The 22,548-nt window shown below is 44.3% G+C and overlaps 4 protein-coding genes across 6 annotated transcripts in view; all 4 read left to right on the top strand.

Annotated features, from left to right (window-relative positions):
- The window catches only part of LOC124316136 (sporulation-specific protein 15-like), a 610,960-nt gene that overhangs the window by 406,627 nt on the left and 181,785 nt on the right, over nucleotides 1–22,548 (top strand). The gene's annotated exons all lie outside the window — the stretch shown is intronic.
- LOC124316124 lies at nucleotides 2,980–9,699 on the top strand. Of its 3 annotated transcripts, XM_046781864.1 has the most exons (6): nucleotides 2,980–3,214; nucleotides 3,275–3,350; nucleotides 3,424–3,505; nucleotides 3,569–9,446; nucleotides 9,507–9,582; nucleotides 9,656–9,699. In XM_046781864.1, exon 4 carries the CDS (start codon nucleotides 3,754–3,756, stop codon nucleotides 9,217–9,219), a length of 5,466 nt encoding a protein of 1,821 aa, XP_046637820.1. In that variant the 5' UTR covers nucleotides 2,980–3,214; nucleotides 3,275–3,350; nucleotides 3,424–3,505; nucleotides 3,569–3,753; the 3' UTR covers nucleotides 9,220–9,446; nucleotides 9,507–9,582; nucleotides 9,656–9,699. The 3 variants fall into 3 exon arrangements, with proteins under 3 accessions (XP_046637820.1, XP_046637819.1, XP_046637821.1); XM_046781863.1 differs by having other exon boundaries at nucleotides 2,980–3,350; nucleotides 3,424–9,446; XM_046781865.1 differs by lacking the exons at nucleotides 2,980–3,214; nucleotides 3,275–3,350 and having other exon boundaries at nucleotides 3,367–9,446.
- Nucleotides 18,088–20,769, top strand: LOC124316749 (mitogen-activated protein kinase HOG1-like). Its single transcript, XM_046782697.1, has 9 exons — nucleotides 18,088–18,109; nucleotides 18,192–18,308; nucleotides 18,398–18,617; nucleotides 18,778–19,292; nucleotides 19,391–19,513; nucleotides 19,582–19,796; nucleotides 19,921–20,094; nucleotides 20,453–20,664; nucleotides 20,760–20,769. The coding sequence occupies exons 1-9, from the start codon at nucleotides 18,088–18,090 to the stop codon at nucleotides 20,767–20,769; spliced, it is 1,608 nt and encodes a 535-aa protein (XP_046638653.1).
- On the top strand, nucleotides 21,185–22,043 carry LOC124316580 (transcription initiation factor TFIID subunit 5-like). The gene is made up of 3 exons (XM_046782599.1): nucleotides 21,185–21,361; nucleotides 21,458–21,574; nucleotides 21,738–22,043. The coding sequence occupies exons 1-3, from the start codon at nucleotides 21,233–21,235 to the stop codon at nucleotides 21,900–21,902; spliced, it is 411 nt and encodes a 136-aa protein (XP_046638555.1). The 5' UTR covers nucleotides 21,185–21,232; the 3' UTR covers nucleotides 21,903–22,043.

Below are 22,548 nucleotides of genomic sequence, written 5' to 3'. Positions count from 1 at the left end.
CATTCCATTCCATTCCATTCCATTCCATTCCATTCCATTCTATTCCAATGCAGTCCAGTGCAGTCCAGTGCAGTCTAGTCCATTCCATTCCATACATTCCATTCCATTCCATTCCAGTCCATTCCATTCCATTCCATTCCATTCCATTCCATTCCCTTCCATTCCCTTCCATTCCCTTCCATTCCCTTCCATTCCATTCCAGTCGATTCCATTCCATTCCATTCCATTCCATTCCATTCCATTCCATTCCATTCCATTCCATTCCATTCCATTCCATTCTATTCCAGTGCAGTCCAGTGCAGTCCAGTGCAGTCCATTCCATTCCAATCCATTCCATTCCATTCCATTCCATTCCATTCCATTCCATTCCATTCCCTTCCATTCCCTTCCATTCCCTTCCATTCCCTTCCATTCCATTCCAGTCGATTCCATTCCATTCCATTCCATTCAATTCCATTCCATTCTATTCCAGTGCAGTCCAGTGCAGTCTAGTCCATTCCATTCCATTCCATTCCATTCCATTCCATTCCATTCCATTCCATTCCATTCCATTCCATTCCATTCCATTCCATTCTATTCCAATGCAGTCCAGTGCAGTCCAGTGCAGTCTAGTCCATTCCATTCCATACATTCCATTCCATTCCATTCCAGTCCATTCCATTCCATTCCATTTCATTCCATTCCATTCCATTCCATTCCATTCTATTCCAATGCAGTCCAGTGCAGTCCAGTTCAGTCTAGTCCATTCCATTCCATACATTCCATTCCATTCCATTCCATTCCATTCCATTCCATTCCATTCCATTCCATTCCATTCCATTCCATTCCATTCCATTCCATTCCATTCCATTCCATTCCATTCCATTCCATTCCATTCCATTCCATTCCATTCCATTCCATTCCATTCCATTCCATTCCAATCCATTCCATTCCATTCCATTCCATTCCATTCCATTCCATTCCATTCCATTCCCTTCCATTCCCTTCCATTCCCTTCCATTCCCTTCCATTCCATTCCAGTCGATTCCATTCCATTCCATTCCATTCCATTCCATTCCATTCCATTCCATTCAATTCCATTCCATTCTATTCCAGTGCAGTCCAGTGCAGTCCAGTGCAGTCTAGTCCATTCCATTCCATTCCATTCCATTCCATTCCATTCCATTCCATTCCATTCCATTCCAGTCCATTCCATTCCATACAGTCCATTCCATTCCATTCCATTCCATTCCATTCCATTCCATTCCATTCCATTCCATTCCATTCCATTCCATTCCATTCCATTCCATTCCATTCCATTCCATTCCATTCCATTCCATTCCATTCCATTCCATTCCATTCCATTCCATTCCATTCCAATCCATTCCATTCCATTCCATTCCATTCCATTCCATTCCATTCCATTCCATTCCATTCCATTCCATTCCATTCCATTCCATTCCAATCCATTCCATTCCATTCCATTCCATTCCATTCCATTCCCTTCCATTCCCTTCCATTCCCTTCCATTCCCTTCGATTCCATTCCAGTCGATTCCATTCCATTCCATTCCATTCCATTCTATTCCAGTGCAGTCCAGTGCAGTCCAGTGCAGTCTAGTCCATTCCATTCCATTCCATTCCATTCCATTCCATTCCATTCCATTCCATTCCATTCCATTCCATTCCATTCCATTCTATTCCAATGCAGTCCAATGCAGTCCAGTGCAGTCTAGTCCATTCCATTCCATACATTCCATTCCATTCCATTCCAGTCCATTCCATTCCATTCCATTCCATTCCATTCCATTCCATTCCATTCCATTCCATTCCATTCCATTCCATTCCATTCCATTCCATTCCATTCCATTCCATTCCATTCCATTCCATTCCATTCCATTCCCTTCCATTCCCTTCCATTCCCTTCCATTCCCTTCCATTCCATTCCAGTCGATTCCATTCCCTTCCATTCCATTCCAGTCGATTCCATTCGATTCCATTCCATTCCATTCCATTCTATTCCAGTGCAGTCCAGTGCAGTCCAGTGCAGTCCATTCCATTCCATTCCATTCCAATCCATTCCATTCCATTCCATTCCATTCCATTCCATTCCATTCCATTCCCTTCCATTCCCTTCCATTCCCTTCCATTCCCTTCCATTCCATTCCAGTCGATTCCATTCCATTCCATTCCATTCAATTCCATTCCATTCTATTCCAGTGCAGTCCAGTGCAGTCTAGTCCATTCCATTCCATTCCATTCCATTCCATTCCATTCCATTCCATTCCATTCCATTCCATTCCATTCCATTCCATTCCATTCTATTCCAATGCAGTCCAGTGCAGTCCAGTGCAGTCTAGTCCATTCCATTCCATTCCATTCCATTCCATTCCATTCCATTCCATTCCATTCCATTCCATTCCATTCCATTCCATTCCATTCCATTCCATTCCATTCCATTCCATTCCATTCCATTCCATTCCATTCCATTCCATTCCATTCCATTCCATTCCAATCCATTCCATTCCATTCCATTCCATTCCATTCCCTTCCATTCCCTTCCATTCCCTTCCATTCCCTTCCATTCCATTCCAGTCGATTCCATTCCATTCCATTCCATTCCATTCCCTTCCATTCCCTTCCATTCCCTTCCATTCCCTTCCATTCCATTCCAGTCGATTCCATTCCATTCCATTCCATTCAATTCCATTCCATTCTATTCCAGTGCAGTCCAGTGCAGTCCAGTGCAGTCTAGTCCATTCCATTCCATTCCATTCCATTCCATTCCATTCCATTCCAATCCATTCCAGTCGATTCCATTCCAATCCATTCCATTCCATTCCATTCCATTCCATTCCCTTCCATTCCCTTCCATTCCATTCCAGTCGATTCCATTCCATTCCATTCAATTCCATTCCATTCTATTCCAGTGCAGTCCAGTGCAGTCCAGTGCAGTCTAGTCCATTCCATTCCATTCCATTCCATTCCATTCCTGGAGCCGCGATTTGATTGTATTAATTTTATTGCATGTCCAGATGGCGTTACAGACCGCTTTTATTGTTTTAGGCCGTTGGCCCTCTAATTGTTGCATAGAGGGCAGGCCTGTAGTCATTGAGTTTTAGGCCTGAAATTACGGCCGTTTAGTAATCGTCTGTAGCTGTCAGTTGACATATTGCGTCTTGACTTTTACTCTTCTTTGATGTGAATCTTTTGTGCTTTTCCGTGGCTTTTAAAGGGTAACTTAATGTTTTAATTGTTTGTTGAATTCCCCTTTTATATATTTGTTAATTTTAAAGATAAGGATTGCCCGGAATTTCATGTTGCCTGTCTGTAGACTTGAATTGAGGTGCATGAGAAGCACATGTGGAATTGGTGAGACACGTTTAGATTGTTGGTTACATTATGTTTTATCCCTGGCTTGACCTAATTGAATTTGTATGTTTAGACACTATTTGTCTTCCCATTGAGTTGAAAAGGCCTGCGTTGCAGGATTGAGTATTGACTCACCCAAGCCTGGTCACTTCCAGGTATTCGTAAAGTGTTGTTCATGTGATTTGTGTCATTATCTTAATTGTATTTGTATCGTATAGGATTGGTGATAGCTTTTGAATTGTTGTTTTGACACAGTGTGCCTTACACACACACTTTGACGTGTTTTGAAGTGAAATACAGTCCACTTCCTACCACCGAGCTACCATCTGGTCCTTCGAACCGGAGCTTTGAATCAAAATTGAATTGACCTTAGACTGACCTTGATTCGAAGCCTTGATTGAAAATGGCCAACCCTCCAGTATCAACATGGACATTGGATGCCTGCAAAGGACGACAAAAGGTTGTCCGTTCCCGCATCACTGGCTGTCACACTCGCATCAACCACATCGTGACAACTGGTTTATCTCGTCGTGATGCTGAGAAGCTTCTAGCTGACGCAAGAGTCCTTTTGGGCGAATTGGAAACGATTCACGATCGCGTTATCGAGTTGGTAGACGACAACGACGTCTTGACCCAACAAAATAATCAACATCAGCTGTATGCCCAAACCATCGACAAATGCTCAGCTTTAGTGGAAGATTATCTGCTCCTACGCCGAGACGACGCTTCATCAGTTGCTGTCGAGACCCCAGACCAGATTGCACGTCGACAGGCATTGGAGACCGCATATCAGCGTCTACGAGATGCCCGAGCAGAAGTCGCAGCTGCTGAACAGGCCATCATTGATCTAGGAGGAGATGTTTTGCCTACAGACGGATCGGAGTTGAACCCATCCGACTCCGCGTCGAACGTCGGTGACAAGCCGACCAAGAAGATTGAATTTTATCCAGCGGAAGCCCCTGATGCTTGGATTGATACGTATCTAGCCGGAAAGGAGAGACCGATTGTTCGTGAGAAGGGAGCCAAATCTTCGGTCAACGTTCAGCTGGAGGTTTATACGGGCCGCGCACTTGATTGGTTCTCTTGGATAAGTATGTGGTTCGCGCTGGTCCACATTACGAGCAAGACTCCGAGCGAGAAGCTGGCCATATTGAAAAATTATTTGAAGGGCGACCTAGCTGACATCGTACATGGCCATGGAGGAGGGGAAGCTGGATACAAGGAGGTTCTACAGCGATTGAAGAGCACGTGCGGGAGTCGGAAGGTGATTCGAGCGGCCCATCTGCGGGAATTGGATCGGATGGAGGCGCCGCGTAATGACCCGCAGTCTTTCAAACGCTTTTCAGAACGTGTGCGAACTCATCTCTTCAACCTGTCGGTGATTGGTGAGACGGGCCACGTTGACATCATCGAGAGACTGTCCCTCAAGCTGCAGCTTACCGATCGTTTGGCCTGGAACAATGGACGGGGAGGCGAAATCGATAATCGGAACATCAACGATTTTGGCCGCTGGTTGACGGCTAGAGCAACGGACTATCAGAATGCTTATGCAATTGCGGATGACCAGCAACGGCCGGCGAACGGAGGAAATAGGAACGACCGCCCACAACAAGCCCAGGTGCCAAATAGATTCCAGCAACCACAGCAGCAGAGAAGAAGTGCACGCACTTATCATGGAGCATCAAGCTCCCAGAAGAATCATGGCTCGACTGAGCAGAAAGAGAAGAAACCGACTGAACCACACTGCTTTAAATGTGAAGGATCGCACCGCCTTGAAGACTGTACCTTTTTCAAGGACCTTCCCATCAGTGATAGACTGACCTTTACACAACGTCGAGGATTGTGTTATGGCTGCTTCGGCGTCCGGCATGGCTTCATGAATTGCACACTCAAGAAGGAGTGTGGCATCGACGGATGTAAGCTGTCCCATCACAAACTTCTCCACAAGGAGAATGGTCCGGTAGAAAGGAATGCCCGGCCTCACACTCTACGTTCCGACCGACGACAAATTGCTTTCAAGATGCTCCGCCTGGACGCGCTCGACGCCGACGGGGAGATGGTGCCTGTGAACATTTTGATGGATGATGGAAGCGATTCAACTCTCATTCGCGAGGGGCTGACGCGTCGACTCCGGCTTACTGGCCAGCGGCAGACCTTATTTGTAGGTGGCGTCGGTGAAGAATCTTCCGTCCATGTAAATTCAGAGTACCTGGAGTTGCAGTTAAGGACGTCGGCGGGAGAAACAGTGTCGATCCAGGGATCTACTATCCCCTCCATCACCAAGCCAGTACCGGTTATGGAGTGGGAGAAACTACGTGGACGATGGAGCCATATGGAAGACTTGCCGCCGCTTCGAGACTGTGGTGGACGTGTCGACATATTGATTGGCTTGGACCATGCCGCACTTATCACAGCGAGTGAATCTCGATTCGGAAAAGATGACGAGCCGACCGCTTCCAAGACTAGACTGGGATGGACACTGCAAGGAGCGGTAGCGACCAGTGGTGGACCCGATATTGTCCGGATTCATCATGTGCAGACCTCAGCTGATTCCACTCTTCAACTCGCCGAACAGGTCCGACGGTTTTGTGATACGGAGTCATTTGGCACCGAATTCCAATCGGAATGCATGTCGGCTGAACATCGGAGGGCGGTGACCAAATTGGAAGCGGAGACTGAAAAGCTGGACGTAGGATATGCAGCCCCGGTTCTTTGGATTGACGACATCCCTCCTGAGATTCCCGATAGCCGCCGCACGGCGGAATTAAGAATGAAGAGTATGCAGAATAAATTTGCCCGCGAATCAGGAGACTACGAGACCTACTACCGTGCAGCCATGGAGAAAAACTTTAGCGAAGGCTACGCTAGACGGCTCACGCCGGAAGAAATCCAGCAGAGCCCGACGAAGTATTTTCTCCCGCACTTTGGAGTGCCAAAGAAGGCTGGGCGGCCTGAGTTACGTCTCGTATTCGATGCTGCTGCAAAGTCGAACGGCAAATGTTTAAATGACTTTGTCACCAGTGGTCCGGCGCTGCAGAACCCCTTACCGGCCGTGTTGATCCGTTTCCGGGAAGGAGAGATTGGCTGGTCAGCCGATATTGGCGCAATGTTTAGCCGGATTCGTTTGAAGGATGCTGACCGTCCGTACCACCGATTCCTATGGCCCGAAGTGGATGGAACCATATCGACATGTGAGATGACCAGAGTGACTTTCGGTGTAACGTGCTCGCCCTACGTCGCCATACGAACCACTTGGCGCGCAGCAGACGATGCTGGACCGGAAATGAAGGAGGCGGCCGATGACGTGCGAGAAGACATCTACGTCGACGATTACCTGGCCTCGACTAGCAGACTTGAGGATGCCGTAAGGAGAGCCACCGGTGTAAATAAGGTCCTAGCAGACGGCGATTTCCACCTGGGGCACTGGGTGTCCAATAGCAGCCAGCTTTTATCAGCAGTCCAGCCGGATTCGGACAATGGGACCACTGTCAAGACCCAAGTGCGCAGCATTAGTGATGACCCAGAGTTGATCCTTGGAATTGTGTGGAATCCTTCGACTGATCATCTGGGATTCCGAGTGAAAGTGTCCAGTGTGAATTACACCAGAGTGGGGTTACTTGCCCAAGTGGCTGGTTTGTTCGATCCCTTGGGCACGGCCGCCCCGATGACTGTTAAAGCCAAGATTAAATTGCGGGAATTGGGCGTGAAAGGACTTCAGTGGGAAGATCCAGTGGTTGGTGACGAAAAGGAGTGGTGGGAAGAGTATTTCCAGAAGATCGGACGTTTGAAGGAGATCGAGCTGCCCCGCTGTCTCTTCCCAAATGCGGAAGAAATAGTCCGGACCGAATTGCACACTTTCGCGGACGCGTCAGAAGAGGCGTGTGCCGCGTCCTGCTACACCCGTGTGGTTTATCAGGATGGCCGAGTGCTGGTCCGGCACATCAAGACAGCGACGAAGCTTGCTCCTTTAAAAACAGTTTCCGTTTGTAAACTAGAGCTCAACGCTGGGCTCATGGGCGCCCGTCTGGCTAAGTTTGTCCAAACGGCCCTGAAAAGAAAAATGGATTGCCGATACTTCTGGACCGACAGCAGCACGGTCCGGAATTGGGTCCGGGCCGTGTCCTCCCACTACCAAGTTTATGTCAGCCACCGGATCGGTGAAATTCAAACCCTCACTGAGCCTCACGAATGGCGCTTCGTTCCTGGACGTTTAAATCCGGCCGACGCTGCTACCCGATCGCAGATGGAAGAAGAAGAAATCCCAAGTTGGTGGTTAGATGGTCCGCCTTTCCTTTATGAAGAGGAGCCGGCCTGGCCAAGGGACTTGCCATGGATGGCCGCAAAGGAAGAACTCCGGTCTGTCCACGTCCATCTGAATTCCACAGCCGTGGAGCCGCCGACCGTGTTCAATTGGAAAGACGTCAAGATCTCAGCCCAAGATATTCCGGCCCTAATCCGGTTGGAAGGAGAATTTCTGAATCTCGTGAAACAAAGTCAACGAGAAGTTTATTCTGAAGAGCTGAAAAGATTGCAGCAGACGAAGCCGCTCCGCTCGACCTCGCCGTTGCTGCCGCTCACACCTTTTCTGGACGAATCTGGAGTATTGCGACTTGGAGGTCGGTTAAGCCGGGCCAAGTTGCCCTACGATGTCATGCACCCTCCATTATTGTCCGGAAAACATCCGCTTTCTCGTATGATCATCCGAGCGTTTCACGACAGCATGCATCACCTTGGCACGGATTTTGTATTATCTCACGTTCGACAACATTTTTGGGTGACGGGCGGACGAGAATTGGTTAAACGTGTCCGCAATGAATGTGTGCCGTGCCGTCGATTTCGTCCGAAAGCAGCTCTGCAAATGATGGCCGACGTCCATCGAGCTCGCTTGGGCGCCGGTCATCCTCCTTTCACCTACACGTCGGTGGACTATTTCGGACCAATAGACGTGACACACGGTCGTGGAACAGCAAAGAGATGGGGCGTACTTTTCACGTGCATGGTGACCAGAGCAGTTTATGTAGACGTTGCAATTTCCCTCTCCGCCAGTGATTTTTTAATGGTGCTCCGACGTTTTATATCAGTGTATAGAAAGCCGGCGCATATGTTCTCGGACAATGGCACGAACTTGACTGGCGCTGAACGTTTATTACGTGTGGAGTTGGATCGGCTGAAAGATGACAGTGTGTTGACCACGGAGTTGAAAGCGCTCCGGATCGAATGGTTTTTCCAACCAGCGCAAACGCCACATTTTGGAGGCTCACATGAGTCATTAGTGCGATCAGTGAAAAACGCTTTCTACGCCGCGTTGGATCAAGAGAAGAGTGTATTGCGTACACCCAGTGACGAAGTTCTGCGCACTCTTCTTTTTGAAGTTTCCGGATTGTTAAATTCTCGGCCTTTGACTTATTGCAGCTCCGACCCGGACGACTTTCGTGCGTTAACCCCAAACGATTTCCTTAATCGAGCTCCTGTAGCTGATTTACCGGCCGGAGATTTTAACAAGGCCCTTCCGCGTGATCATTATGGATACGTCCAGAGAATAACCAATTTCTTCTGGGACGTGTGGCGCGGATCTTTCCTGCAGTCGATGACCAGCCGGAAGAAATGGAGAACACCCGCACGGAACTTTGCCGTCGGTGATTTCATTTTGGATGATTGGAAGAATGCTCCGCGCGGGCGTTGGAGAACCGGCAAGATCGTCAAGGTCTACCCCGGTGCCGACGGATTAGTCCGAGCAGCAGATGTGGAATTCTCCACCGGAATCCTGCGACGTGGGACAAATCAGCTGGCTCTGCTAGAAGCTTACTCGCCGGATCCAGCGACGGAGGCGACAGAATCCGGCTCGGGGGAGAATGGAGCCGCGATTTGATTGTATTAATTTTATTGCATGTCCAGATGGCGTTACAGACCGCTTTTATTGTTTTAGGCCGTTGGCCCTCTAATTGTTGCATAGAGGGCAGGCCTGTAGTCATTGAGTTTTAGGCCTGAAATTACGGCCGTTTAGTAATCGTCTGTAGCTGTCAGTTGACATATTGCGTCTTGACTTTTACTCTTCTTTGATGTGAATCTTTTGTGCTTTTCCGTGGCTTTTAAAGGGTAACTTAATGTTTTAATTGTTTGTTGAATTCCCCTTTTATATATTTGTTAATTTTAAAGATAAGGATTGCCCGGAATTTCATGTTGCCTGTCTGTAGACTTGAATTGAGGTGCATGAGAAGCACATGTGGAATTGGTGAGACACGTTTAGATTGTTGGTTACATTATGTTTTATCCCTGGCTTGACCTAATTGAATTTGTATGTTTAGACACTATTTGTCTTCCCATTGAGTTGAAAAGGCCTGCGTTGCAGATTGAGTATTGACTCACCCAAGCCTGGTCACTTCCAGGTATTCGTAAAGTGTTGTTCATGTGATTTGTGTCATTATCTTAATTGTATTTGTATCGTATAGGATTGGTGATAGCTTTTGAATTGTTGTTTTGACACAGTGTGCCTTACACACACACTTTGACGTGTTTTGAAGTGAAATACAGTCCACTTCCTACCACCGAGCTACCAATTCCATTCCATTCCATTCCATTCCATTCCATTCCATTCCAATCCATTCCATTCCATTCCCTTCCATTCCCTTCCATTCCCTTCCATTCCATTCCAGTCGATTCCATTCCATTCCATTCAATTCCATTCCATTCTATTCCAGTGCAGTCCAGTGCAGTCTAGTCCATTCCATTCCATTCCATTCCATTCCATTCCATTCCATTCCATTCCATTCCATTCCATTCCATTCCATTCCATTCCATTCCATTCCATTCTATTCCAATGCAGTCCAGTGCAGTCCAGTGCAGTCTAGTCCATTCCATTCCATCCTTCCATTCCATTCCATTCCATTCCATTCCATTCCATTCCATTCCATTCCATTCCATTCCATTCCATTCCAATCCATTCCATTCCATTCCATTCCATTCCATTCCCTTCCATTCCTTCCATTCCCTTCCATTCCATTCCAGTCGATTCCATTCCATTCCATTCCATTCTATTCCAATGCAGTCCAGTGCAGTCCAGTGCAGTCTAGTCCATTCCATTCCATACATTCCATTCCATTCCATTCCATTCCAGTCCATCCAGCTCCATTCCATTCCATTCCATTCCATTCATTCCATTCCATTCCATTCCATTCCATTCCATTCCATTCCATTCCATTCCATTCCATTCCTTCCATTCCATTCCATTCCATTCCATTCCATTCCCTTCCATTCCCTTCCATTCCCTTCCATTCCCTTCCATTCCCTTCCATTCCCTTCCATTCCATTCATTCCATTCCATTCCATTCCATTCCATTCCATTCCATTCCATTCCATCCATTCCATTCCATTCCAATCCATTCCATTCCATTCCATTCCATTCCATTCCATTCCTTCCATTCCATTCCATTCCATTCCATTCCATTCCATTCCATTCCATTCCATTCCCATTCATTCCATTCCATTCCCTTCCATTCCCTTCCATTCCCTTCCATTCCCTTCGATTCCATTCCAGTCGATTCCATTCCATTCCATTCCATTCCATTCCATTCCATTCCATTCCATCTATTCCAGTGCAGTCCAGTGCAGTCCAGTGCAGTCTAGTCCATTCCATTCCATACATTCCATTCCATACATTCCATTCCATTCCATTCCATTCCATTCCATTCCATTCCATTCCATTCCATTCCATTCCATTCCATTCATTCCATCCATTCCATTCCATTCCATTTCCATCCATTCCATTCCATTCCATTCCATTCCATTCCATTCCATTCCATTCCATTCCATCCTTCGATTCCATTCCATTCCATTCCATTCCATTCCATTCCCTTCCATTCCCTTCCATTCCCTTCCATTCCTTCCATTCCATTCCAGTCGATTCCATTCCATTCCATTCCATTCAATTCCATTCCATTCTATTCCAGTGCAGTCCAGTGCAGTCCAGTGCAGTCTAGTCCATTCCATTCCATTCCATTCCATTCCATTCCATTCCATTCCATTCCATTCCAATCCATTCCAGTCGATTCCATTCCATTCCATTCCATTCCATTCCATTCCATTCCATTCCATTCCATTCCATTCCATTCCATTCCATTCCATTCCATTCCCTTCCATTCCCTTCCATTCCCTTCCATTCCATTCCAGTCGATTCCATTCCATTCCATTCCATTCAATTCCATTCCATTCTATTCCAGTGCAGTCCAGTCGCAGTCCAGTGCAGTCTAGTCCATTCCATTCCATTCCATTCCATTCCATTCCATTCCATTCCATTCCATTCCATTCCATTCCATTCCATTCCATTCCATTCCATTCCAATCCATTCCATTCCATTCCATTCCATTCCATTCCCTTCCATTCCCTTCCATTCCCTTCCATTCCCTTCCATTCCATTCCAGTCGATTCCATTCCATTCCATTCAATTCCATTCCATTCATTTCCAGTGCAGTCCAGTGCAGTCTAGTCCATTCCATTCCATTCCATTCCATTCCATTCCATTCCATTCCATTCCATTCCATTCCATTCTATTCCAATGCAGTCCAGTGCAGTCCAGTGCAGTCTAGTCCATTCCATTCCATACATTCCATTCCATTCCATTCCATTCCATTCCATTCCATTCCATTCCATTCCATTCCATTCCATTCCATTCCATTCCATTCCATTCCAATCCATTCCATTCCATTCCATTCCATTCCATTCCATTCCATTCCATTCCATTCCCTTCCATTCCCTTCCATTCCCTTCCATTCCATTCCAGTCGATTCCATTCCATTCCATTCCATTCCATTCCATTCCATTCCATTCCATTTTATTCCAATGCAGTCCAGTGCAGTCCAGTGCAGTCTAGTCCATTCCATTCCATACATTCCATTCCATTCCATTCCATTCCATTCCAGTCCAGTCCTTCCATTCCATTCCATTCCATTCCATTCCATTTCATTTCATTCCATTCCATTCCATTCCATTCCATTCCATTCCATTCCATTCCATTCCATTCCATTCCCTTCCATTCCCTTCCATTCCCTTCCATTCCCTTCCATTCCATTCCAGTCGATTCCATTCCATTCCATTCCATTCAATTCCATTCCATTCTATTCCAGTGCAGTCCAGTGCAGTCCAGTGCAGTCTAGTCCATTCCATTCATCATTCCATTCCATTCCATTCCATTCCATTCCATTCCATTCCATTCCATTCCATTCCATTCCATTCCATTCCATTCCATTCCAATCCATTCCATTCCATTCCATTCCATTCCATTCCATTCCATTCCCTTCCATTCCATTCCAGTCGATTCCATTCCATTCCATTCAATTCCATTCCATTCATTTCCAGTGCAGTCCAGTGCAGTCTAGTCCATTCCATTCCATCATTCCATTCCATTCCAGTCCATTCCATTCCATTCCATTCCATACAACTTCCATTCCATTCCATTCCATTCCATTCCATTCCATTCCATTCCATTCCATTCCATTCCATTCATCCATTCCATTCCATTCCATTCCATTCCATTCCATTCCATTCCATTCCATTCCATTCCATTCCATTCCATCCATTCCATTCCATTCCATTCCATTCCATTCCATTCCATTCCCATTCCATTCCATTCCATTCCATTCCATTCCATTCCATTCCATTCCATTCCATTCCATTCCATTCCATTCCATTCCCTTCCATTCCATTCCATTCCATTCCATTCCATTCCATTCCATTCCATTCCATTCCATTCCATTCCATTCCATTCCATTCCATTCCATTCCATTCCATTCCATTCCATTCCATTCCATCATTCCATTCCATTCCATTCCATTCCATTCCATTCCCCTTCCCATTCCCTTCCATCTCCCTTCCATTCCATTCGATTCCATTCCAGTCGATTCCATTCCATTCCATTCCATTCCATTCCATTCCATTCCATTCCATTCTATTCCAGTGCAGTCCAGTGCAGTCCAGTGCAGTCTAGTCCATTCCATTCCATTCCATTCCATTCCTTCCATTCCATTCCATTCCATTCCATTCCATTCCATTTCCATTCCATTCCATTCCATTCTATTCCAATGCGTCCAATGCAGTCCAGTGCAGTCTAGTCCATTCCATTCCATACATTCCATTCCATTCCATTCCAGTCCATTCCATTCCATTCCATTCATTATTCCATTCCATTCCATTCCATTCCATTCCATTCCATTCCATTCCATTCCATTCCATTCCCTTCCATTCCCTTCCATTCCCTTCCATTCCCTTCCATTCCATTCCAGTCGATTCCATTCCATTCCATTCCATTCCATTCCATTCCATTCCATTCCATTCCATTCTATTCCAGTGCAGTCCAGTGCAGTCCAGTGCAGTCCATTCCATTCCATTCCATTCCAATCCATTCCATTCCATTCCATTCCATTCCATTCCATTCCATTCCATTCCATTCCATTCCCTTCCATTCCCTTCCATTCCCTTCCATTCCCTTCCATTCCATTCCAGTCGATTCCATTCCATTCCATTCCATTCAATTCCATTCCATTCTATTCCAGTGCAGTCCAGTGCAGTCTAGTCCATTCCATTCCATTCCATTCCATTCCATTCCATTCCATTCCATTCCATTCCATTCTATTCCAATGCAGTCCAGTGCAGTCCAGTGCAGTCTAGTCCATTCCATTCCATTCCATTCCATTCCATTCCATTCCATTCCATTCCATTCCATTCCATTCCATTCCATTCCATTCCATTCCATTCCATTCCAATCCATTCCATTCCATTCCATTCCATTCCATTCCCTTCCATTCCCTTCCATTCCCTTCCATTCCCTTCCATTCCATTCCAGTCGATTCCATTCCATTCCATTCCATTCCCTTCCATTCCCTTCCATTCCCTTCCATTCCCTTCCATTCCATTCCAGTCGATTCCATTCCATTCCATTCCATTCAATTCCATTCCATTCTATTCCAGTGCAGTCCAGTGCAGTCCAGTGCAGTCTAGTCCATTCCATTCCATTCCATTCCATTCCATTCCATTCCATTCCAATCCATTCCAGTCGATTCCATTCCAATCCATTCCATTCCATTCCATTCCATTCCATTCCATTCCATTCCATTCCATTCCATTCCATTCCATTCCATTCCATTCCCTTCCATTCCCTTCCATTCCATTCCAGTCGATTCCATTCCATTCCATTCAATTCCATTCCATTCTATTCCAGTGCAGTCCAGTGCAGTCCAGTGCAGTCTAGTCCATTCCATTCCATTCCATTCCATTCCATTCCATTCCATTCCATTCCATTCCATTCCATTCCAATCCATTCCATTCCATTCCATTCCATTCCATTCCATTCCATTCCCTTCCATTCCCTTCCATTCCCTTCCATTCCATTCCAGTCGATTCCATTCCATTCCATTCAATTCCATTCCATTCTATTCCAGTGCAGTCCAGTGCAGTCTAGTCCATTCCATTCCATTCCATTCCATTCCATTCTATTCCAATGCAGTCCAGTGCAGTCCAGTGCAGTCTAGTCCATTCCATTCCATACATTCCATTCCATTCCATTCCATTCCATTCCATTCCATTCCATTCCAATCCATTCCATTCCATTCCATTCCATTCCATTCCATTCCATTCCATTCCCTTCCATTCCCTTCCATTCCCTTCCATTCCATTCCAGTCGATTCCATTCCATTCCATTCCATTCTATTCCAATGCAGTCCAGTGCAGTCCAGTGCAGTCTAGTCCATTCCATTCCATACATTCCATTCCATTCCATTCCATTCCATTCCAGTCCATTCCATTCCATTCCATTCCATTCCATTTCATTTCATTCCATTCCATTCCATTCCATTCCATTCCATTTCATTTCATTCCATTCCATTCCATTCCATTCCATTCCATTCCATTCCATTCCATTCCATTCCATTCCATTCCATTCCATTCCATTCCATTCCATTCCATTCCATTCCATTCCATTCCATTCCATTCCATTCCATTCCATTCCATTCCATTCCATTCCATTCCATTCCATTCCATTCCATTCCAATCCATTCCATTCCATTCCATTCCATTCCATTCCATTCCCTTCCATTCCCTTCCATTCCCTTCCATTCCCTTCGATTCCATTCCAGTCGATTCCATTCCATTCCATTCTATTCCAGTGCAGTCCAGTGCAGTCCAGTGCAGTCTAGTCCATTCCATTCCATTCCATTCCATTCCATTCCATTCCATTCCATTCCATTCCATTCCATTCCATTCCATTCCATTCTATTCCAATGCAGTCCAGTGCAGTCCAGTGCAGTCTAGTCCATTCCATTCCATACATTCCATTCCATTCCATTCCAGTCCATTCCATTCCATTCCATTCCATTCCATTCCATTCCATTCCATTCCATTCCATTCCATTCCATTCCATTCCATTCCATTCCATTCCATTCCATTCCATTCCATTCCATTCCATTCCATTCCATTCCCTTCCATTCCCTTCCATTCCCTTCCATTCCCTTCCATTCCATTCCAGTCGATTCCATTCCATTCCATTCCATTCCATTCCATTCCATTCCCTTCCATTCCATTCCAGTCGATTCCATTCCATTCCATTCCATTCCATTCCATTCCCTTCCATTCCCTTCCATTCCCTTCCATTCCCTTCCATTCCATTCCAGTCGATTCCATTCCATTCCATTCAATTCCATTCCATTCTATTCCAGTGCAGTCCAGTGCAGTCCAGTGCAGTCTAGTCCATTCCATTCCATTCCATTCCATTCCATTCCATTCCAATCCATTCCATTCCATTCCATTCCATTCCATTCCATTCCATTCCATTCCATTCCATTCCATTCCATTCCAGTCCAGTCCAGTCCAGTCCAGTCCATTCCATTCCATTCCATTCCATTCCAGTCCAGTCCATTCCAGTCCAGTCCATTCCATTCCATTCCAGTGCAGTCCAGTGCAGTCCAGTGCAGTCCAGTGTAGTCTGGCCAAAAAATTTCAAAATAGGAAAACTCACATCACCTTATTATAACAAGAAACCGTCTCATTCAATATGTTATACGTACACTCATTGCTACTAACAACTATACTAGTTTTGATCGTGAAACAACTTTTCAGAATCTCTAGAGCTCTCCCTCCAAAATCCCAGTTGTTACGGGTTGTAAACTTTTAAGAATAATCGTTTGTCTGAATTTGAATGTCTCTCATACAGAGCCGGGAGTATTAGGAACATCGCCTTCCGTTGCCGAAATCCTGAGTGGGAATAATAACACGACCTGCCTATTACACTTCTGGAAACGCCCTGAAAATGATGGCCCCCTATTACAGCAATCTCGGGGTTGGCCCATTATTCATTTCAAGAATACCAAAAATATTTTAAATAGTTTTTCTTTTATTCAAATATCCCAGGCTCTTTTATTTTTTGGACCCAGACAAAAGCTTGAAAAAGGCGTTATCAGGGCGTTATCAAATGAAAATGTAAAGCCAGTTGCATTAAACAGCATGCAACAATAAAAAAAAATTAAACCATCGCAATAAGATCACTTATCTCTAACTCAGACATAAACCTTTTTATAACTATATGCGCTTTTATTATTCCATCTGTTGGTTATCTTTAATTTGATACGTGGACGCATGAAGTGGATTGGAACATCCAGGAAACATAAGTTGAACTGAGACGTTGGTTGAATTTGCAGAGGCATTTTGATTTTTTCAAATGCCCAACGAGGAAACCTTCATAGAATCGCCAGTGCCAAAACTCAAAATGAGTCCGTCTGCTGTAAATGGTCAGCAGCTGCTGTTGGCCGGGAAGCGACTGCGCATTCTGAAAAATCAAGTCATTCTGAGAAAAGGAACGTTTTACGGTCCCGTCGTTCGCGGAATGTGGAAGGACGACGCGGGAAAAACGAATCAGGAAAAGGAAGTCGCAGCGACAGCACAAATGAGGACAGCAAATTGCCAAGAGAACTGGATGGACATCATTCAAAAACATCAAAATGGATTCCTTAATCACGATAACGTCCTCGAGATTTTCGGCTTCGATGACAATCCTGGTGGTTCGTGGAGGTTAGGGTTTGATATCTTTAAATCAGTTTTGATTAACCAATAACTCAATCATTGGTGCATGTTTTGGGTCTATAGATATTTTGCTGTTGAATTGTTCCACGCCACACTGGAGCAATTCTGCAGCCGGTAGTACCACACTGGACGAATGCCATCAGACGCCAAAGTCCTTTGCCAAATTGCCAACGGGATCGATTTTCTCCATCGAAAAGGATTGGCTCATGGACAATTGAATCCCAACACCATATTAATAGCTCAGTCAAATCCGGTGCAGATAAAAGTGTCAGAATTCGGACTGAGCTGACGCATTCGTTCGCAAACGGATGAAAATCGAGTCTCTGAGCTCAATAGTAAAGGCATTCAAGAGGAAACCTCATCTCATCACGGTCTTCTTCAGCAGTCGACATCTAAGGACACGCAAGACACCGAATTGATACAAGTATCAACCAAGTCGAGATCGAAAGACGACAGCAATGAGGAATTAAGTCATCCAGCTTGTTGGATGCTGCCCGGATCGTGGTCGTCCGACGCAGATGAAGACGGAAGGGAAATCATTTCGTCAAGTCCAACGGTTCACGGCGACGAGTTCGCAGCTGGATGCATTTTATTTTATTTTTTGACACGCGGATCACATCCTTTCGGGCGATCCATAAGCGCAAAGGCATCAAGCATCTTGGAAAACGTCGCAAAAATGGACCCGGTGAATTTGAAAAGTATAATATTTCAGCTTGTTCTTTTCATTCCAGTTAGGCCTATATAATAAATTCCAATTGACTTTTGGGCTGATTATTGCAGAATTAGATTCCAACCATTTTGCATTTGAATGTATCAAGGATTTAATTGGAAAACCACCAACAGATGGAACCCAACGTTTGCGAAAAGCTGCCGATCAATTCAGCGATGTTCTTCCGCGTAATGCAAAAATAAAAATCAAATAAAAATAATAATAAAATTTTTAAAATTATTTGTTCCTTCAATTGTCTTGACATACAATTTTTCAGTCAAAATTAACGAAATAGAACTCGGCCGTGGAGGATTTGGAACAGTTTACGCGGGGACTTATGAAGGGAATAACGTTGCCGTCAAAAAGATTCCAATTGCGTTGATGAATCATCACGAAACCGAAGATCAAAAACGGGAAGTGGAGGAGCACATCCGGCTGGATCACGAAAATGTCATCAAACTTTTGCACTTCGAGGAAGATAAGGACGTGAAATACAGGTGGCTATATATATGTAGGATTAACGGGGATGGACTTTCGACATTTTTTTCATTAAAATTAAATAGTTACTTTTCTCGGCAACCTGAATAGTAGTAATATTTCACATATTATTAGTTTTTAAAAACATAGTTATTATGATAAAATCCGACAAAATCTCAGGTATTTGGTGCTGGAATTGTGTGCCGGGACCCTGACAGATTATTGCGATGGTAATAACTACAACGGACCGGAATTGCCGCCGAATGGTATAGTCTTGTATCAAATCGCCAGTGGATTGCACTACATCCACTCCAAAAAGTTGGTCCATCGCGACGTCAAACCGGACAACATCCTCGTCTCAATCACAACACCCGTTCAGATGAAATTGTCCGATTTCGGATTGGTCAAGAAAGTGAGTTCCCGGGGGACATTTTCACAGAGTAAATTGAAAGGAACTGTCAATTGGATGGCGCCCGAAATGTTGGAGCTTTTAGATGACGACAGTCGTGATTCCACGCCCAAGGAACTTCCGCACGGAACAATCCAAAGCGACACATTCGCGGCCGGCTGCGTCTTTTTCTACTTCCTGACTGGCGGTAAACATCCGTTCGGCAACAACGTCACAGTCCCGGCCAATATTTTGCAAAATAAACCTGGAAACCTGATGGAACTCGTCCGTCAGCTCAAACAGCAAAGTAAATAATAATTTATTTCCTTCTCATTTTCCAATTTTAATTTTGCTGAAGGTGCGTAATATATCAAGTCAATTAATTATAATGAATTCTGATCGCAGATATGCAATCCGACGATGAACTTGTTTTTCTCTACAATCTGATCGGGAAAATGATTCAAAAGGAATTAAAGGAAAGAATGGCACTGCCAGATGTCATAAAAAAATTGGTGGCGATATTACCTGGTAAATCCATTTTTTTAAAAATCTTAATCAAATTCGCTTTTAATCAGTTTATATATTAACCGAAAAAGGTAAATTTAAGGAAGTTGTAATGCCAATATTGGAGGATGCTGGATATTGCGTCAGTCGTTTCCACCCGACCGATCGGGTACTAGCCTGTGGCGTTGCCGGTAAAGTGATTTATTTGTCGACGGCCGATTCGTCCATTCTTTTTTCTTATTGGAAGGAGGACGAAATTTTACTTCAACATGGAAAAATCAAAGAAATTCAACCAATGGAATGGAATGTAAGTATATAGAGCCTTTTAAATATATCCCTTAGCCTATATCTCTGGTTGCATTAAATGATGTGATATTAATACAGATATCTATTTTATTATTGCATGTATCGAAATGAATTATAATTTTCAGATGGACGGTACCCAATTGGCTGCCATCTGCAACAGTGATGAGTGTGACGTCATTGTGTGGAGTTATCCGTTTATTGGCGAAATTCTCTTTCAGATGAATCTACCAAAATGGATGGATACAATTGAGTGGAATCCCTTCAGACCCAACGTCTTCGCTATTTTCAATAGAGGATTGGTAAGTTTTTCTCTTTCCACTTGTAGTGTGACACGTCTGATCGTCTGACCAAATCTCCGCTCATTCTATTTTTTTTAAACAAAACATTCGATCGGCCATTTCCTACGCATGATTATGTAATCGCACAATTATTAACTTTGAGTGATCTCCCACTCGAAGGGGCCAAAATTGGTGGAGGCTCCAGTGCTGAGAAGACAATAGAAGTCGACAATTTCAGTTTTATTATAGTCCTTTTATATTTCATTTTTGGATCTGCATCAGCTTCAATCCCCACCTCGTTTTTAAATAGTCAATTGGTCAATTCATTGAAGATTGGCAATTTTCTCATCCTCAACAATTTTTTGTTTCTTTTCTTTAGTCTTTTCAGTTTGGAGGAAAAAAAGTTTTTCTCTTAAGTTCTTCGCCCGTCGTTCATCAAAGAAAATTTCACTTCTGCACAATCGCACGCGAGAAAACGATCGGGAGTGTCAAATGGATCGCCGAGAATCGACTCGCTCTCAACTTAAAAAATAGCGATATTGAAATTTGGGAAATTGACGAATCGGCGGCAACCGCAAAATTCGTTAAACGGTTGGGATGCGTGAGTTAATAATATATTTACTCATTGATAATATTATACAAGTCGTTGTACATCGTCATTCTCTTTCATAATTCGTTATGTGCAGGAGTGGATAACATATATGGTATGGGATGAAAGGACAAAGTGTTTGGCCGCTTGCTCATGGGAGGGATGGATAAAGGTATAATAAAATGTCGCCTTAGTCATTGGCGCAATGCTGATCGGCGCGTATCATCGCGTGAACTTGTCCGTTTCCCGTATAGATTTGGCCAATGGACAGCGAACAACCCGTTCACACCCTCGAGGTTGGCGGCATTTGTTGTAGTTTGACTTGGTTGAAGAACTTTGAAAAAACCAAGGGCAAGGGAATGGACGACGCGGCCAGGCAATCGCCGGCACATTTCATTTGGCCAAGTGAGTGTATTTAATTAATTGATAAACAAACGGGTATACTATATGTGTGAATCGAAGGAAATAAGTGACGAGGGAATGAACGCGTGAAGATCTTTTATTATTGTCATTTGATATTTTTCATTCAGTGGACTGCGCGATGGGAAGATTGTCATTTGGACTCCGCTGATGGAAAAGGCAAAGACAAGAATTCTCAGTCAACATTCAGCCAGAGTAAATTCGCTGTCGTTTTCACCCGACGGGCGGTTTCTCGCATCAGCGGACACGGATGGGATATTAGTAATCTGGTCAACTAAGGTAATTAATAAATGTATAAACCATATATATATAGACCTGTTTAATATTAGTATTACGAATCAAATCAATTAAATTCTATATACGTGAATATTTTAGAACTGGGAATCCGTTTTCACTGGCGAAATAAAAGGACGTGGCTGTTCCCTATCGTGGATGTCTCCATCTGCGGATGTCCGTGATTACAAATTAACTTTCGACTCATCTGATGGCAAGGTATAATATATAAACGGGATATGCAATTTTCTTTAGAGCAACTTTTGACAATAAGCGACTTAAAAAGTTAAAAGTTATATTTTTGATTTCCTAACACTGCCAATATGTTGTGCACCTGAATTTCAATCCCAAATTACTACAACTAGATATTCTATTATATTAGGTCCGTGTCGCAGAATTCACTGTCGGACAGAGTCAAACGCCAACCGAAGGATCGAAAACTTTTCTTCTGCACGTGAACAAGTCAATCAACTACCCTGTTGTGATCCGGCCCAAACCACCAAAGAAGAATTTTTTATTTGATTTTTACAAAAGAAAAATTAAATAACTAACGAAATGAAACGCGGTGAAACACCCCATGCATTTAAAAATATTCATGTGCGGGTTATCCGTAATGTTCAGTGAGTCGATTTTCTTTTTTCATGCCCATTCGTAATTTCTTCCTGACAATAAAATCCCAATAATTGTTTTTTTTTTACTAATTTTGTATTCATTTATCGGTATACAACTATATAGTATATACCACAAGTACTTCACAACTCGACCGCGATGCGATCGTGATGGCCGTGAATGCTGTCCAATCAAAGTCTCATGACTTTGCATATGGTGGCGGCCCATATATAATCAAATGCAAAAAGCTTTCTATTCTCTTTCAATGCCTTGGAGCATCTCCTGTCACCTGATCGCCTGATCGCGTGTGTCACGAAATACAAATGACGGCCAAAAATATATAAATGATAAGCAGGCAGCTGCTGCCGAGCACGCGCGGTTATATGCGCTGTTGAAGCACATCATTCCAGTGCTAATGCTGTCGCCAACTGATTTCAATCTGTTGCCCATGTTGTTGTTGCCTTGCCATTTAGGAAGACCAAACCGGACTGGAATTTTCTGCAGGGTCCGGTTAGACGTGATTACACACTCGACTCCATAAATGATGTGGTCCAACCGCTCCCGGCGTTTGTATTAACCGCTTC

The sequence above is a fragment of the Daphnia pulicaria genome, chromosome 12 (assembly GCF_021234035.1).
Source record: "Daphnia pulicaria isolate SC F1-1A chromosome 12, SC_F0-13Bv2, whole genome shotgun sequence".
Lineage (NCBI taxonomy): Eukaryota > Metazoa > Arthropoda > Branchiopoda > Diplostraca > Daphniidae > Daphnia > Daphnia pulicaria.
This window is presented reverse-complemented; position numbering and strand designations above follow the sequence as displayed.